This window comes from Microtus pennsylvanicus, chromosome 1, assembly GCF_037038515.1.
Source record: "Microtus pennsylvanicus isolate mMicPen1 chromosome 1, mMicPen1.hap1, whole genome shotgun sequence".
In the NCBI taxonomy this organism is placed as follows: Eukaryota; Metazoa; Chordata; class Mammalia; order Rodentia; family Cricetidae; genus Microtus; species Microtus pennsylvanicus.
In genome coordinates, this window is record NC_134579.1 from 74620046 (window position 1) to 74637459 (window position 17414).

The following is a 17414-nucleotide window of genomic DNA, read 5'->3' on the forward strand; positions in this document are numbered from 1 at the left end:
TAAAATGATTAAAAAATATTGACTAAAGGTAAAGGCATATATGAAGGTTGGTATTTACAGAATTAAACTTCTCTATCTGATTATAAATTTTTAGAAAGCAGAAGTACTCAGAAAGATGCAATCCAAACTTTAAAAGATCCCAACTAACAAACAATAATATTATAGCTAGCCAAAGTCATCTTTTATAAATGAAGAACAAATATCATTCCATGTAAAAAACAAACTGAAGGAATTTAGGACTATAAATTTCACCAAATTTATAATTACTTCTGAAACAGAAATTTTAAGACACTGAAAACATGTCAATAAAACTATCAGAAAATGGAGAAAATTTCCATACTCTCAGAAAAATTAATATTTTGAAAATACCCATATTACAAAAGTAATCTACAGATTTGATGTCATTTACATTAAAATTCAAATGTTATTTTTTACATAACTAGAAATAAAAACTTTACAAATCCATATGGAAATATTGAAAACTGTGTGTAGACAAAGCAACCCTAAGCAGAATACTACTAGAAAGATCATAATATTTCATATGAAACAATTCTGTGAGTAATAGTACCAAAGGTAGCATGTCACTGCATATAAACAGGAATGTGCACTAAAGGAGTAAAACAAAAGATTCTGAACTAAACCTCCACAGACGTAGTCATGTAATCAAAATAGTATACTGGGAAAAGTATAGTATCCAAATGCTGTTGGTAAAACTGGATTTCCATCTACAGAAGAATGAAATCAGACATGCAGCACTTTGTGCACAACATTCATTTAAAATTGGCTCAGATGTCTTAATTTAGAACAAGAAACAATGAAATTCCTAGAGGAAAGCAAATAACATATTTTAAGTTAAGAATATCGGCAAGAGTTTTCTGAAGAAAACTCCAATAATATAGGAAAATCGATAAATGAGACTATATAGAATTAAGAACTTTCTAGTCAGCAAAGGAAACCATCAGCACAAACATATACACACACACACACACACACACACACACTCACAAAACAAACTTATATAATGGGAGAATTTCACAATTTTTAGGGTTGCTGAAATAACCAAAACCAAATATTACTAAGAAGATATTATATTTATGAAAATGCTATGAACATCATAGCTCATCTCTTCTGTCATGCTATATTCATCAAACATTTTCCCCAATTGTGCTTTATGTTTGTGACATTGATTTTGTAGATCCTTCTTAGTAAGATATTATAAATACAAAAAAAAACCAATTAATACTGAGATTTGAAAATTCTGCCTCCTATGCAAACAGAGTTTAAAGAAGAAGAAATGGAATCTAAAGAGGAAATCCAAGATGTGAGTTGAACAAGGATCACACTTGGGAACACACCAAGATGAACAGGAAAAAGCTCATGAGGTCTCACTCCCACAGAAAGAACTACAGGAAACTGAATAAAGCTGGACATTGGAGAGGTGATCCTCCACATGAAAGATCAAGTTACATGGACAAATATACATATATATACATATATATGTATATATATATGCATACAATAACAATTGATGAAAATAGTGGCCATGAATTTAAAGGAGAGTTTGGAAGGACATTTGAAAAGAAGGGAGAGAGGAAAGGAAAGGAATAAATATCAAAAATAAACAAAAATGGAAGCAAATGATATTAACGGGAGTGGATAAACATTATCATCACGTAGAAATATTAAAAGTCTACTAATATACAGAAAGTCAGTCTAATGACATCACAGTGACTCAGTTTAGCAGTTTGAATGTGACTGATGGGCCAGGCGGTGGTGGCACATGCCTTTAATCCCAGCACTGAGGAGGCAGTGGCAGGCAGATCTCTGTGAGTTCAAAGCCAGCATGGTCTACAAGAGATAGTTCCAGGACAGGCTCCACAGTTACAGAGAAATCCTGTCTTGAAAATAACCAAAAAATAAAAAAAAGAAAGAAGAAAAAGGAAAAAAAGAAAGTGACTGATAAACTTGAATAAAGTTCTATTTACAGTAAATAAGGCAAAACACTCAAGAATTTTACCTAATTAAAATGAGAACTCAAATTTCTGTTCTTATTCTTGTGGATATAAAGAATTTGATTAATATGACATATAAAGTTTGAATAGTCAAAATAGAGTCATTAATATGTAAATGACCAAGGGATAAAGGAAACAATGTACAAATTGTATTGTTTAATATTAAAATGAAGCAACTTTTTGTTTTGACTTAATAGTGGACAATTTTTTTAAGTTTGAAGCCAAATTATATTAAGCCCTAGGAAGAAAGTGGCTGACAACATATAGTGTTATAATTGAAAGCAAGGGATTTAAGTCCCTGGAGAAATTGTAAAAATAAATCACAGATAGCTTGACAAAATATGTTATATGGGTTTGGAAGTTTAAAACTCAGGAAGTTTAAATATTTTTAGTTACTTTGGAACATTAATTCTTGTTGAGGACAAATGGAAGGTAAGACTGAGAGAGGAATATGTTCCAACCTCCAAGATATTAGGGAATCCTGATATTATAATATGCTAAACTCTTTCAGATATGCTCTTTATGCTGATCTGCTACTCATCACTTTATATTATTTTCAAAAATAGAATAATGTTTCTTATATTTCTTAGTTAAAACATAATATAATTATTATGAAGGCGATAAATGAATGTAATAATTTGCTCACATTCGTATGAAGTGTGATTTGTCATTGTAATGTTCCAGTAGATCTGATGAACTTACTCTTTCAGTCTTGTTGTGGACTTATGGCTCTTATCACTGCATAAAATGACTATCTTTGGATAAGATCACATAAGAAAAAAGCCTATAGGTTATCATTCAAAAGCAAACATTAAGAAAAACAGATATCAAAAATATTAGTTGTTAATATTTATTCATTTACGATTTATTGATATTTATTATTTATTTCAAAGATACTAGAATTTAAAGGATGGCAAGGTTAAAAGTGACAAGTAAGCCATGTACAAGTGAGTTTTAAAAGAAACTTATATCATCTTGTAGAGAAACCTATAATAGGTATATAAAATTGCAGTGCTTCTATAAACACAAGGATGGTCTGAGGAGCAGAAGAATGTACTATTTTTTTTTCAGCAAGACTCATGGCTAGCATTAGCTCAAACTCTGAGGGTCTGACCCTGAATAGTTTATTTTAGGTATTTATACACAACACAATTTTGGTGAAAAAATTTCTGGTGACAATTAATTCAAGCCCACACACTCAATGAAGCTTAAAATTTGAGTGCATCAAAATTCTTTGTAAAGTATGCAGGACATTTTCCATGAAGATAGGTTAATCTACAGATTAACTGAGAAAAAAGGTGAAGGCAAGGGTCTCAGGAAGAATCCTATGTGATCTCTGGTCACACAGATACTAGAAAGATTGCAAGGCTATTAGAGCATGTATGCCCCTAGCCTCCTTGGCAGAAAACATAAAATACATATATTCCCTTGATAAAAACTGTGTGATTTACATTCCTGGTTTTCTTAGTGCTTATCTGTGGGTATAACAACCTCTGTGCTTTCCATGTCAAAATGAAAGGAAATTATCAGGGGCATATAGCTTGGCTTTTGACACAGGAGTTGATGGTAAAGTAAGCATATAACTCCTTTTTGTCTGAAATCAATGTTTCTTAAATGGTTTTTTTTTTAAAAAAAAACCACTATCAAGGCCACATATCATCTCTGAGTCAGTATATTCAAGAGCTTACTTTTTACACAATAAAGAAGAATACAGAAATATGTGCAGAGCATGTGCATGTGTGCTTGAATTTACGAGTCTGTTTACATATGAATGTTTATCTGTGCATGCAAATTTAGGAATTGTAATTGGAAGGAGGTATTAATTATGGAAATAAAGGACTGTAAAACAATGGCACTTCACTAAAAAGGATGGAGATGTCTAGTTGAATGTTTTTTAATAAAAATCTATAAGTAGGCATTCACACAGTATTGATGTAAAACAGAGATCAGATGACTTAACTAGATTCTTGCAAAAATTTCTGCAGTGTTTCCCTGTCAATGTGAGGTGAATGTTTAACCTGCAGAAATTCTGAGCTATTTGAAATAATGTCTATTTTGGACAGGAATGATATAATCTATTGGGACTTAGCAAACCTATGAGAAAATATATGTTAGAAAAAAAGAGACTAATTTTATCCATTATCTCAGGGATTTCAGGTATCAATATTTACCCCAGAAATACTCAGGGGACCTCATAGAAGATGTGAGCAATCTTTTCTGTGAGGTATGATTTGACATTTCTCTGTAGGCAAATATGTGTGAGTAATTTTGAGGTTTGGGCAATGACAGATTTTTATATTTATATCTATAAAGAATTATAGCACATTCTTCCTACATTAATTTTGGAGGATTTTTTTTTACATATTTTGGATGATTTTACATAAGTTGGCGCATTTAGAGTAGATGCTTATATTTACTTATCCCAACTAATGTTTACCGTGGTTTCTTACTTCATTTATCCATTTTTCCTCATTTTACCTTTTCTTTTCTGTGCTCTCACCTTTCAGTTTTTTTTTCAGTTCCAACATTTTTTTCTATTGATATTCACTATGTTTCAATAATCTATTGATTTGAAATGTCTTTATTCAACAATATGCTTTTTCTCTCTTCTTCCACATATCTCAAACTTCTGATTCCTCAGGATAACTTTATAAGAGTTATTTATTTTATAATTATTTAAACGATGGAGGACAGGCTGGAAAAGTGGTGCAGTAGTTAAAATTGGATACTGATCTACTAGCGCACCCAAGTTCAGTTCCCCGCACCCACAATGGGCAGCTCACAACTGCCACTCACTCCATCTAAGGTGAACCTTATATCACCATCTCCTGGATTCCTTAGATACTTCCCCACATATGGCACATACCCACACACATAAATACATAATTAAAAATAAAAATCACTTTTTAAAAAGATGGAGGAACATTATAAGAATTTATTATGCTAACAACCTATTGATAAAATTATCACTAAATTTATAAAGCAATCATATAATATATTTAAACGGATACCTCTAACATATATGCTAATATTTTATTGTTTTTTAACTAAACACTCTTTCTTGCCCTGCCCTTTTCTTCCTTCTCTACTCTCATTATTAAGCGTTGTGATGGGCTGGTTTCCATTTGCTTGCAGTTCCCCTTTATATCTCCTATGAACAACAAACTTCAATACAAACCTCAGTTTATATCTGCTCACATTCTATGCACATAAGCAAAATCATGAATTTATTTAAGTGTAGAAACTGCCTTAAAAACAGGAGTGTGGGCAGTGGAGCTGATCAAGTCTCAACGTTTTCCCTAACTATCATGTAGTGATACCTTTGTCATTTTGAGTTTAACAAAAAGAATTGTTTTACAATTACAGAACTTAATTGTTTTTTATCAGAACAAATATACAAAATCTGTAGTGTTGTGAAGAACATAGTTCAACCTATATATTTCTCTGTTTACCATATACTTAAAAAGAGGCAAGCAAAGAATCATACCTTTGCTCTATGGTACCACTCACTTCCTCCTAAATCAGTCCTTCAAAGTCTCATTTATCATTATTGTCCTATCACAGAAAGTTAGAGCCAACAATACTTAATTATATTAAGGAAAACATTGCTGAACTCTATACAGGAACCCCAGATCAACTCATGGAAGTAATGTATTAGTGAAAAGCAGTTATGAGACATGGTGAAATGCTAATTTAAATATAGACAATAGTGCAATGTTAGCACATTTCCCCCAACACATAATTTTTAAATTAACTACATACCAAATATTTCTGAATCTCCATGAGAGATAAATCGTAGGCTTCTACTTGAGCTCCATCAGAATGAATTAGAAAGAAAAATGAATGCTTTAAAAATGAGGTAATTTTCCATGTCTGATGTTTGTTGTTGTGGGCTATTATGGAAAAGCACTTGGGAAACCTCAGTCATGCACCTGGTATGCTGGGTTCCACTCTTCAGTAAAGGAAAATATGCCTTCTAGGTGTACCTGAGCACCTCACAGACTTAAGAAGAGAGGCAGATTTACTCTCCGTTTTACCAGTTAAATGCATTAAAAGACTTTAGTCAACATTTCTGCCCATGCCAACTGTTAATACTTGTAGCCTTTGAGGAATTTAATTTGTATATAGGCATTCCTACTTATGTGATACAGTTATGGGTTAACACCTTAAAAACAGTAATTCTCTTTTTGTTTAGTTATACTTATTTTATTTTCATTTTTTTTTTGGTCATCTTGGTGTTTAGATTGTTTCCATTTCTGTGAAAAACTGTGTTGGAATTTTGATGAGCTCTGCATTTTATCTGAAAATAGCTTTTGGTAGGAAGGTCTTTTTCGCAATATTATTTTTATGAAATCATTAGCTTAGGTCTTCCCGTTTTCTTCAGTTTTCAAGTCCTCAGTTTCTTTCTTCCATTTTTTCACGTTTTTTTCTTTCTTTTCTTTCACTTCCTTTTTTTTCTTCTCTCTTTCTCTCTCTCCCTCTCTCTTTTGGTCTTCTAAGACAGGGTTTTTCTGTGCAACTCTGACTGTACTGGAACTTGTAGTCCAGGGTAGCTTTAAACTCGAAGATCAGCCTGCCTCTGCTTCCTGTGTGCTGAGATTAAAGTAGTACTTTTCTGCCACCTGGCTCTTTCACTTTCTTTATCAGGCTTATTCCAAGGCATTTTTTGAGGCTGTTGTAAATGGAATTCTTTTCATGACTTCTGTGTTTGTCATTATTATATAGCAATGTTACTGTTTTTTACATGTTAATTTTGTGTGATGCTACTTTTTTTTTTTTTTTTGGTTTTTTTGAGACAGGGTTTCTCTGTGGCTTTGGAGCCTGTCCTGGAGGTAGCTCGGTAGACCAGGCTGGTCTCGAACTCACAGAGATCCGCCTGCCTCTGCCTCCCGAGTGCTGGGATTAAAGGCGTGCGCCACCATCGCCCGGCTTGTGTGATGCTACTTTGCTGGACATATTTATATTCAGTGTTTTCCTGGTGAAGTATTTAGTAATTTTTAACTTATAGAATAATATCATCTGCAAATAAGGATACATTGACTTCTTCTGCTACTGCTTTTGGTAAGATATCAAGCACTATACTGAAGAACTAAGAGGTTGGACATCCCTTTCTTCTTCCTGATCTAAGTGAAGATGCTGTTGACTGGAGGTTTGCTGATTACTGCTTAGTGTGTTGAGATATGTCTCCTGTATTCATAGGTTCTCTAGGGCTCTTATTACAAAAGGATTTGGATTTTGTCAAAGTCTCTTTCTGAAGCCAATGAGAAAATTATGTTGTTTCTTTTCCTGAATCTATTTGTTGTGAAATATATTATTGGTTAACGTATGATTAATAATTACTGCATCTTTGGTTCCTGAGTTAAATTAATATGGTGTGTAGTCTTTTTGATATGTTTATAAATTCTATTTACTATTATTTTGCTGACAATTCTTGCATATATGTTTATTATATGTGATCATCTGCTAGATAATTCTTTGTTGTTGAATCTTTGTCTGGCGTCAGAGTAATTTAGATTTCGTAAACCATATATGAAAATGTTCCTTCTTTGCCTATTTTAAGGAATAATTTTTAAGTATTACTTCTGTTGTAAAACGGCACATGTGAGGACTATGTTGGGAGACAGAATACACCATGGAGACAGAGCTTAAGTGTGGAGTTAGAGATAAAGAGAATGAGAAGGGAAGAGAAAACAGGAGACACATAGACAAGCACACACAATACACACACACACAGAGACAAAGAGGATAGAGAGAAATGGAGAGAGAGAATGACAGAAAGGAAGAAGAGAAGAGAGTAGGCAGAGTTTGTCTCTTAAAGGGACAGGGTATCATCTGCTACTCTGGCAGACCTGTTACAGGGCACAGGGCATCATGCTATGCCAGGGTGTGCCTGAACACTAACAACTTCTATTTCTTTGGTTGTTACAGACCTATTTAAATAGTTTAATTCACTGTGATTTAAATTTGGTAATATATGTATATATATTTATAAATTTATATGTATATATAAATTTAGATTTGCCAGTTTAGTGGTGTATAGATATTTTTATTTTTGAGATTATAGTATAATTATATTTCTCCCATGCTTTTTCTCCCTTCAAACTCTCCCACATATACCTTATCACTTTTTGTTAAATTCATGCCCCTTTTCACTACTTATTATTACATGTTACTACATATATATTCCTAAGTATAAGCTCCTCAGTCTGTATAAAATTATTTTTTTGTATGTTCTCAGACCTGACTGGTTGACTGTGGACAAATTGGTATTCTCTTCCCTGGGGACAGCCATCTTCCCATTCCCAGATTTATCATTTCTTTCCTACATGTCTTGTGTAGGGTTGTGGCTGTGTGGGCTTTTCTGGTACAATTGGAAAGTCCAATGTGGTTGCCCTAGTTTACCTGACTTTTGGCAGTCATGTTCATTAGAGTTTATGGGTATAGCCTCTGATATTTGTAGGAGACAACTTGTCACAGGAAATTCCCCAATTCTCTGGCTTTTACTATCTTTCTGTCTCCTCTTTTGCAATGTCCCCTAAGCCTTAGGTACAAGAGAGTTTCGGGGATGTATCTACTGGGAATGGGCTCTACAAATCTGTGTTTTGATTTGTTGTGGTTTTCTGTAGTGGTCTCATTTGTTGGAAAAAGTAATCTCCTTAATGAAGTGTGAAGACTAAACTTATCTAGGTATATTAGGATCAAAACTTATGGTTGTTGTTAGAATTTATACTGGTTTAGGTTCTCCTCTTATAACCACAACTTCCCTATCACTGAGTAGTTAGCTACATTTTCAGTATGAGTAATTGTTTTCTTCTGGTTGAACGGGTCTTATGTCCAATTATAGAGCTGTTGGTTACTGCCAAGGTATGTGTGCCACTATTACACCTAGAGGATCATTGTCTCAAACTAGACATTGATGTGATTCATAGGCATTATAGCTGGTTAGCAATGCTGGTTTCAGTCCTCCTTTGTAAACTTGCACAATCCCTTCTGGTACTATGAAAGCTAGACCTCAGAGAGGGAGAATTCAGGTCAGTTCCAACTCAGGAGTTACTGGGCTCTGTTCCTAAAGTATGTAGTATATATATTTTTAAGTTATATATTTATGATTCTCTGACTTTACTCAATTATGTTATAATGTTTTCTTACTTTGGGCATTTTTTTCTGTTTTTTTTTGATTGATTTGCCTAGTGGTTTATCAATCTTGTTAATATTTTCAAAGAGTCATTTATTTCACTGATTCTTTGTATTGTTTTCTAAATTCTATTTCATTAATTTTACCCTTGACTTTTATGGTCTATTCCCATATACTCTTTTCGGTTGTTTTCCATTATTGTTTTAGCAAAGCATTATGGCACATCATTAGCTGTTAATATAAAATCTTGCCAGTTTTTGTTTTTATATAGTTACTTAGTCCTATAACCTTTTCTCTTTGTATTGTTATCTTTGTATTCCATATATTTGATATGGTGTGTTTTCATTTTCATTCAATTCTAGTATTTTTTTTTTTTTACTTTGGCTAGGTAGATTAGAGGCTTTATGGGAAAATCCAAAACTGTCATTTTTTCTAAATGGAAATGCTACTAAAATTCCTCTTAATGAATTCTCACAATACTGATACATCAATACATATTTGAATATCATCAGAAAAGTGTCTTATACTAGGTTAACTTAGAGTCTTTAAATTGGTCACAATGCGTTGAATAAGAGATATTTGAGAGTTTAGCGATAAATAAGACAAATAGGATCTTTTTTCCCAAAGGCTCAGTAATATTCATAGAAAAGGAGGTACGAAGATTTAAAAAATTGGAAGGGATGTATAACATCAGAAAACCATGCTTTATGGAAATGAAAGAGCAGTTGCACAGGTAGTTGTACACAAGACGTGTTCAAGGTCAATATTTGCAAAATCTTTAGGACGGAGTGGGGATGTGCACAGAAAATCTCGCCACGACATGAGGAGTCCGTTTTCTCTAATAATGTGACCCTTGGTACATCTACTATATGTCAGAGCAAGTACCAATCCTCTTATTAATGGGGCAAAGCAAACTGTACTCAGTGAATGAAAAAGAGAAGACAATGCAGAGTAGGGTGGGAAAAGGAATGTTAGAGAGGGTGGTTATGGGAGTAGATTAGAATTTCCTCAAAATACATTTTCTGAAAATCTTAAAGAATTAATTGAAATGTTAAAAAAAATACAAAACAGGGAGTGGAAAGATGTCTTAGTGTTTAAGAGCATTGACTACTCTTCTCCCAGGATCCATATGGCAGCTCACAATTATCTGTAACTCAAGTTACAGGGGATTGAAGGTACATTTCTGGGCTCCAAGGACATTAGATGCTTGTGGTATACAGACATACATGCAAGAAAATAACCATATACATAAAATACAAATAAATTATTTTTTAATAATAAGAAGTAAATATAAAAAAAGTAACAATTTTTAGGAACAACAAAATGTTCTGAAATGCAAAATAAGTATAATGGACAATGTATTATAGGTTTTTATACAGTAGCAATAAAGTTGATTGACAAGTCTTACTTAGAAAAATAGGGGAAACTAATGTCTTGATTCTACAAAGAACTACAAAATGAGAAAACAAATATATTAAGGAAAATTTAAAAGATATTAGTTTTTTCTTTTTCTGTTTTTGCTTTTGCAGACTTAAGCTAGAGTTTTGAAATGTTAATCTCACCCTCAGCCACTTAGCTTGACCCACCCACCTGCAAAATTATGCTTTTAAAAATCTTTCAAAAGAAATTAGAGAAAAAGTTTTTTCATGCAGATATTTTATTTTATACTGCTTACACAATCATGAAACTTAATAAAGAAACTTAAAAGGATTATATATCTGTGGCCTAATTATAAGCTCCTAGCATAGTGTATACCTGGCAACATTGCTTAAATGTTCCTAGTCTGAAGTGTGAAGTCTGAAAGTTCCAGAATGGAGCACTGACTTTTTAAAATAGATTGTACACCCGTAGAGGTAAAAATAGTCAATATTCTCTCAAGCCATATTTAATTTAAGATGCTCATACATGTAGGCAATATTGAAAATACATTAAAATGTAATTTTATTTAGTGTTAGGTATCCTTATAGATATTACAAGTATTCACTATTAGTAAGTTTAAAATTATGTTTGAAGTGAATAATTGCTGAAATTCACATGGCTAAAGTAATATGTAGTCAAAATTTAAAATATGTAGTTATGGTTGATTATTGACTGGTTAGACTCTTTATCTATAGAGACACTTTTACAAATGATAAAATGATGAAAACATTGGTTTGAACATACTTTCATGGTTACCCTCTATGTTAACACACTTGAATTAATAGAGTTCTAAAATTGGTGTCTGAATGTATCTGTTTATCTGGTATTAGATTCATTTTATTAAGTTAATAAATTAATTGAATTTAGTAATTTCAATTGAATAATATTCTATATTTTACTAAATAGGACTTCTTTTGTCTGAATATGACATGGTAACCTCAATGAAAAAAATGTAATATAAAGATGATGGAATTCTCTGCACTCAGAAATCTCTTCATAATGTTAGCAATTATGAAATGTTGAATGACACTACATGTGTATTTGGACTTCTTCCTGCAACTTGACTGCAAGGCTTTTATGTTTGTGTTGATGTAATCTTCAATGGCTCTTTGCTAAGTAAATTGAGTTAAAAATTGTATGATGCCAGGCATATTTGTGTGTGCACATGTGTAATCCCAACACTTTAGAGGTTAAGGCAAGAGAATCATGAGTTCAAATCAGACTTGGATATAGAATAAACTGTGTGTGCCCACATGTCTCTGTGTGGTTGCACATGTGTGTGTGTGAGAGAGAAACAGAGAGAGAGAGAGAGAGAGAGAGAGAGAGAGAGAGAGAGAGAGAGAAAGACAGAGAGCACTCAAAAATAAATTTTAATCTCCTATATCACCAAATAAAATAACTGATCCCCAAAGAATCAACTTTCTTATGCTTGCATAACTCTTTGTGATTATTTAGCTTGGAAGGAAATATTGGTCATGTTGTTGACATATTATTACCTTTATTCTATATTCTGTCTCCACAGTGAACATACTTATGATGCAATGGAACAATTGGACCTTCAACTCTAATTTCATCCTGTTGGGTATTTTTGATCACAGCCCTCTTCATACTTTTTTCTTTTCCCTTATCCTGGGTATCTTCTTCCTGGCCTTCATGGGTAATTCTACTATGGTGCTTCTCATCTACCTGGATGCCCAACTCCACACTCCCATGTACATCCTTCTCAGCCAACTTTCTCTCATGGATCTTATGCTCATTTGTACCACAGTGCCCCAGATGGCCTTCAACTTTCTCTCTGGGAACAAGTCCATCTCCATGGCTGGCTGTGGATGCCAGATATTCTTCTATGTATCTCTGCTTGGAGCCGAATGTTTTCTATTGGCCACAATGGCCTATGACCGTTATGTGGCTATTTGCCATCCATTACGGTATCCTATTCTCATGAGTCATAAAATCTGTGGTCTCATGGCTGCTGCCTCATGGATTCTTGGTTCCCTTGATGGCATAATAGAAGTTGCAGCAGCATTGTCTTTCTCGTATTGTGGTTCCAGAGAAATACCTCACTTTTTCTGTGATGTTCCAGCCCTGCTCACTCTTTCATGTAGTGATACCTTGACATTTGAAAAGGTGATATTTTTCTGCTGTGTAATTATGCTTATCTTCCCTGTAACAATCATTATTGCTTCGTACACTCGTGTAATTCTGGCTGTCATTCGAATGTCCTCTGCTGAGAGTCGCCACAAGGCTTTTGCAACCTGTTCCTCCCACCTTGTGGTGGTGGGAATGTACTATGGGGCAGCCATGTTCATTTACATGAGACCCTCTTCTGGTCGTTCTCCCAATCAGGACAAAATGGTGTCAGCTTTCTATACTATCCTTACTCCTTTGTTGAATCCCCTCATTTACAGTCTCCGCAACAGAGAAGTGGCCAGAGCCTTCATGAAAGTAATAGGGGTGGAAAAGGCTGAAGTGTGAGTTAGCTGATGATGATGCTCTCTTGTTAGCCATGCTTTCAGTAGTTGGGCATATTGACAGAAGATGAAGGAGTGCCAAGATCTCAAGTGCAGCTTGAGAAATATATTTCGTTCAAGATTCGCCTAAGTTCGATAGTAAAACCATATCTCAAAAAGCATACTTTATGTGCAAATACATATGATGAAAGAGTATACTTTAATAGGTAATATTTTTCTCATTGTAGATTTATAGCAACCACATAAAATTAAAGCTGTGATAAAAGTTGGTATTCTTGTTTTCTAAATGTGTCTTTATTTTTGTAGTCATTTTAATGTATTATTGTCAATAATAACATTTAATAAACAAGAGGCATTTTCTCTCATAGTGCTTGTTCATACAGAACTTTTGAATATATAATTACTATATATAATGTATGTATATACATTTCTAATAATAGAAATAAATGCAAACAACAGTCAACAGACAAAGAAGATATATTACAGTTGATCAAGTCTTAAGCACAATAAACGTTTTTTTTCTGCAGAATATTGGAGAATGAGGAGTTGTTTCATTTTTTATCTTGTGCAGGCATTAATTTTATACACAGGAGAGTGAATTTTAATAGCGATCTCTATGTTTTCTAAAGTCTGCATTTTCTTCAATGTTATTGCACATTGCAATGGTATTATTATAAAAGTAATTGTAATTAAAGAGATTTTTATGTATCCCCTTTCAGTTAATTATATTTATTTATTTTACATTCCAACTGCAGTTCCCTATCCCTCTTCTCCTCCCATTCTGTTTCCTCTCCTTCTTCTTCCCAATTCACTTCTCCTTTGTTTTTATTCAAAAAAGGGTCATGCCTCCTATTGATATCAAGATTGTTGGGGGGGGTGGAGGTAGAGAGTACTTATGGGTTTCTGGGAGATACCCTTGCACCAGGATTTTACCCTGAAATGCTTCCAACTTTATAGAATCCCTTTAAGTACATATGGATTTAAGAAGCTCACAGTATACCTAACTAGTCCAAAAAAGAAATTCTCCTTGGTATATTGGAGTTAAAACACTATACCATACAAAGGGAAAGTATTGAAGATACAAAAGAAAACCCATACATAAAGAAAAGCTCACTAGAGTAGCGGATGACTTCTTAAGAGAAAAAAATTAAAATCTGTAAGAATCTTGAGAAATGTACTCCCACTTCTAAAAGACAACAGATGCCAAACCAGACTACAAGATCCAAAAAAAATCTATCAGTCATAGTTAAAGGAGAAAGAAATTTTTTCTACAATATATACAGGCTTAAAGAATATTTGTTTACCAAATTAGCCTTACATTCAATAATAAAACCAATACTTTAGGTTAAAGACAGAAATAAACAAAGCTAAAAGACTACAGAAAAAAAAGAAACTGTAATTACTGAAACACAAATGTCATGGAGAACACAAACAGAAGCCCACACAGACAGACATACACACACATACCACACATACCTTGAAAATTTTGTGTTTATTGTTAATTTCCACTTTAAAATTATGGTATTGACCTGGTAATGTTTATAACTGCTTTAGTTCACAATAAGATGTTAAGAAAAGTTGGACATTTCCTATGTGTTTTTGAATTTGACATAGTTGAAAAATTGAAAGGGGTATTCCCATCTATAGTGATCCTCCTCTCCTTTAATTAGGAGAGAATATAGCCATAGTAGTATGTATATTCACAAAGCCTTAGCTAATTTCAGATGAACTGTCTTGACAGAAGCTTGGTTCAGAGACACCAAACCCAGAGTTACTTTTTCCCCTTAATCCTTTGATTACAGAGATTGACAGTCAAAGCAGGGTTTGAGCCCTTTTCCTCCCAGGCACCTAAGACATGGGCATGTATTATTGAAATGCATGTACCAAAGATGGATAAGTCTGGGAAATGGCAAAGTGCTCACCCAAGGCAGATGTTATCATCTTTGTAGTTGCAGAAGCACAGACTTTATTAAAATTAATTAAAAGGGAGGAATTGTAGAGGCCCCGAATTGTGAGTATTTTCATCTTGTCTGATGGTCTGAGAGTTTGGAGGCTGCTCAAAATAGTTGACAAGTGTAGCTACACGTCCACACTCAGGATGTGATTACTTGGTTCTTTTGACAGTAAGATGGCTCATACAGGTAAATTCATTCCATCCTGACACAAAGTCAGAATATGCAAGCATACATCTGCTCCTTCTTTTATTATATAAGGTCAGCTGGAGAATGGTTGCCTTCAAAATACTTGGTCTAGTGTGGCTTCACTGCCTAAACAACAAAATTCTAATGATTTGATGCCTCAGATTGTTAAAGCAATTAATTGTTCGAGTTGTCCTTTGTATCACATTAAAGAAGTCTTTTGTTTCCTTCTTCCCCCTTTTGTATTGGGGTATAAAAGTGTATGGAAAATTAAACATGGATAATTTCAGTAGTTCTTGGAATGTCTTCTTGGTACTATTCTATGATTTCTGCTTTATTACTTTCCCCGTGTCTTTGCATTCTTTACTTACTTATATTTCTAAACTGCTATGCCCCTACTCTGGCAAGTAGTATTTTTGTCAATACTGGTCCCAGACACTTCTATAAATAAAGGCCAAAATCAAAAATGCAAATAAAACACATTGTCACTGAAGGTGCAGTAGACACAGGTGTGGCTGTAACAAGAATTTTATCAGAATCTTGCCATCCAAATTGGCCTCTTCAGTATATAAATATTCATTTATTATAGATCAGAATTTGATCTCAGATAATTCAGAGCATGAGATGGGTTGAGTGTGTGGGGTCAGAAGGACAGAGTGAAATATTAGAATCATATGTGGCTAACATAGCAACAAATTTGTGGGGACATGATTTGTTATAGCAATGGAATACTCACATTAACATTCCCTCAATCTTACAACCAAACCATAAATTAATTTATGTTTCTGGGAATAATATTATATGAAATTATAAAGAAGAGTCACTGACTATTCAGATTGTACAAGAACAGGGAAAAACAGCTGCTGACTTTTGAAAGGCACCAATAGCCTTGCCTTTAAAATGGTTGACAGACAAACCTATATATGTTAAGCAATGGCCTTAAACAACAGAGAAATTTCAGGCTTTAGAATAGCTGGTACAGAAGCAACTAAATACTAATCCTATTGAATAATCAATCAGCCTTTGGAATTCTCCTGTATTTGCTGTTAAAAAAATGTGGAAATGAAGAATGGTAACAGATCCAAGAGCTGTTAATAAGATGATTCAGCCAATGAGGTTTCACCAGTTTGGCATTCCTTTGCCTTCTCTATTGCCTAAATAGTGGCCTCTTATAGCTATTTATTTAAAAGACTGTTTCTTTCCTATACCTTTGTCTTCACAGTGCCTACCTATAATAGTTCTCAGCTTGCTAAGAGATATCAATTGAAGATTCTCCCATTGGGAATGCCAAATAGCTTCACCCTGTGCCAATATTGTAAGGCAACCATTGGAAATGATACTTAAACAATTTTCTAATCTGTAGCTTGCAATTACATAGATGATATTTTGCTATCAGATTCAAATGTAGATATTTTAGAATGTTTGAAGAAATAAATAAAACTTTGCCTTGTTGGGGATCACAAATTGCTCCTGAAAAAGAACCAAGAGACAATTCTATTAGTTACTAAGGCTATAAAATATGTTTAAAAAATTAGACCCCAAAAGGTACAAATTAGGAGAAAGTGACTGAAGACTTTTAAAGACTTCCAAGGGAGACATTTCCCATTTAAAGTTCATTTTTGGGATAAAACCTAATGAATTGATTAATTTTTTTAAAAAAAAAAACCTTACATGGTGACAAAGACTTAAACAGTTTGAAGGAATTATCAGCTGATGCTGAGAGACTTGGCTTCAATTAAAGAGAATTGAAAAAGCAAAATGAGGATTGTGTGGATTTGAGTTTTAACTGCTTTCTGGTCATACTACCCTCTACACATCCCCCTACAGGAATTTTAATGTGCAGGGAAGATATTATCTTAGAATGTATCTTTTTATCCATTCCTTGATTAAGGGACATTTAGGTTGTTTCCAGGTTCTGCCTTTTACAAATAATGGTATTATGATCATAATTGAGCAAATGTTCTTGTGGTTTGATTGTGCCTCTTTTGGGTGTATGTCCAAAAGTGGTATTGCTGGGTCTTGAAGTATATTGGTTACCAATTTTCTGAAAATTCACCAAATTGATTTCCACAGGGACTGAACAAGTTTGTACTCACACCAACAACAGAGACGAGTTCAAATTACTCCACATCTACTCCATCATAGACTGTTATTAGTGTTTTTATCTTACCGATTTTTATCAGTGTGAGATGGTATCTCTGAGTATTATTTGGTGGTAAAAACAATGCTATCTTTAAAT

At 33.6% G+C, this 17414-nt stretch overlaps 1 protein-coding gene across 1 annotated transcript; it reads left to right on the top strand.

Moving 5' to 3' along the window:
- Positions 1-12099: 12099 nt before the first annotated feature.
- LOC142843828 (olfactory receptor 2M3-like) lies at positions 12100-13041 on the top strand. Its single transcript, XM_075961872.1, has one exon. The coding sequence runs from the start codon at positions 12100-12102 to the stop codon at positions 13039-13041; it is 942 nt and encodes a 313-aa protein (XP_075817987.1).
- Positions 13042-17414: the final 4373 nt, after the last annotated feature.

Coding starts and splice junctions, on each gene's coding strand:
- LOC142843828 (XM_075961872.1), top strand. CDS start 12,100: ATGATGCAATGGAACAATTGGACCTTCAACTCTAATTTCATCCTGTTG.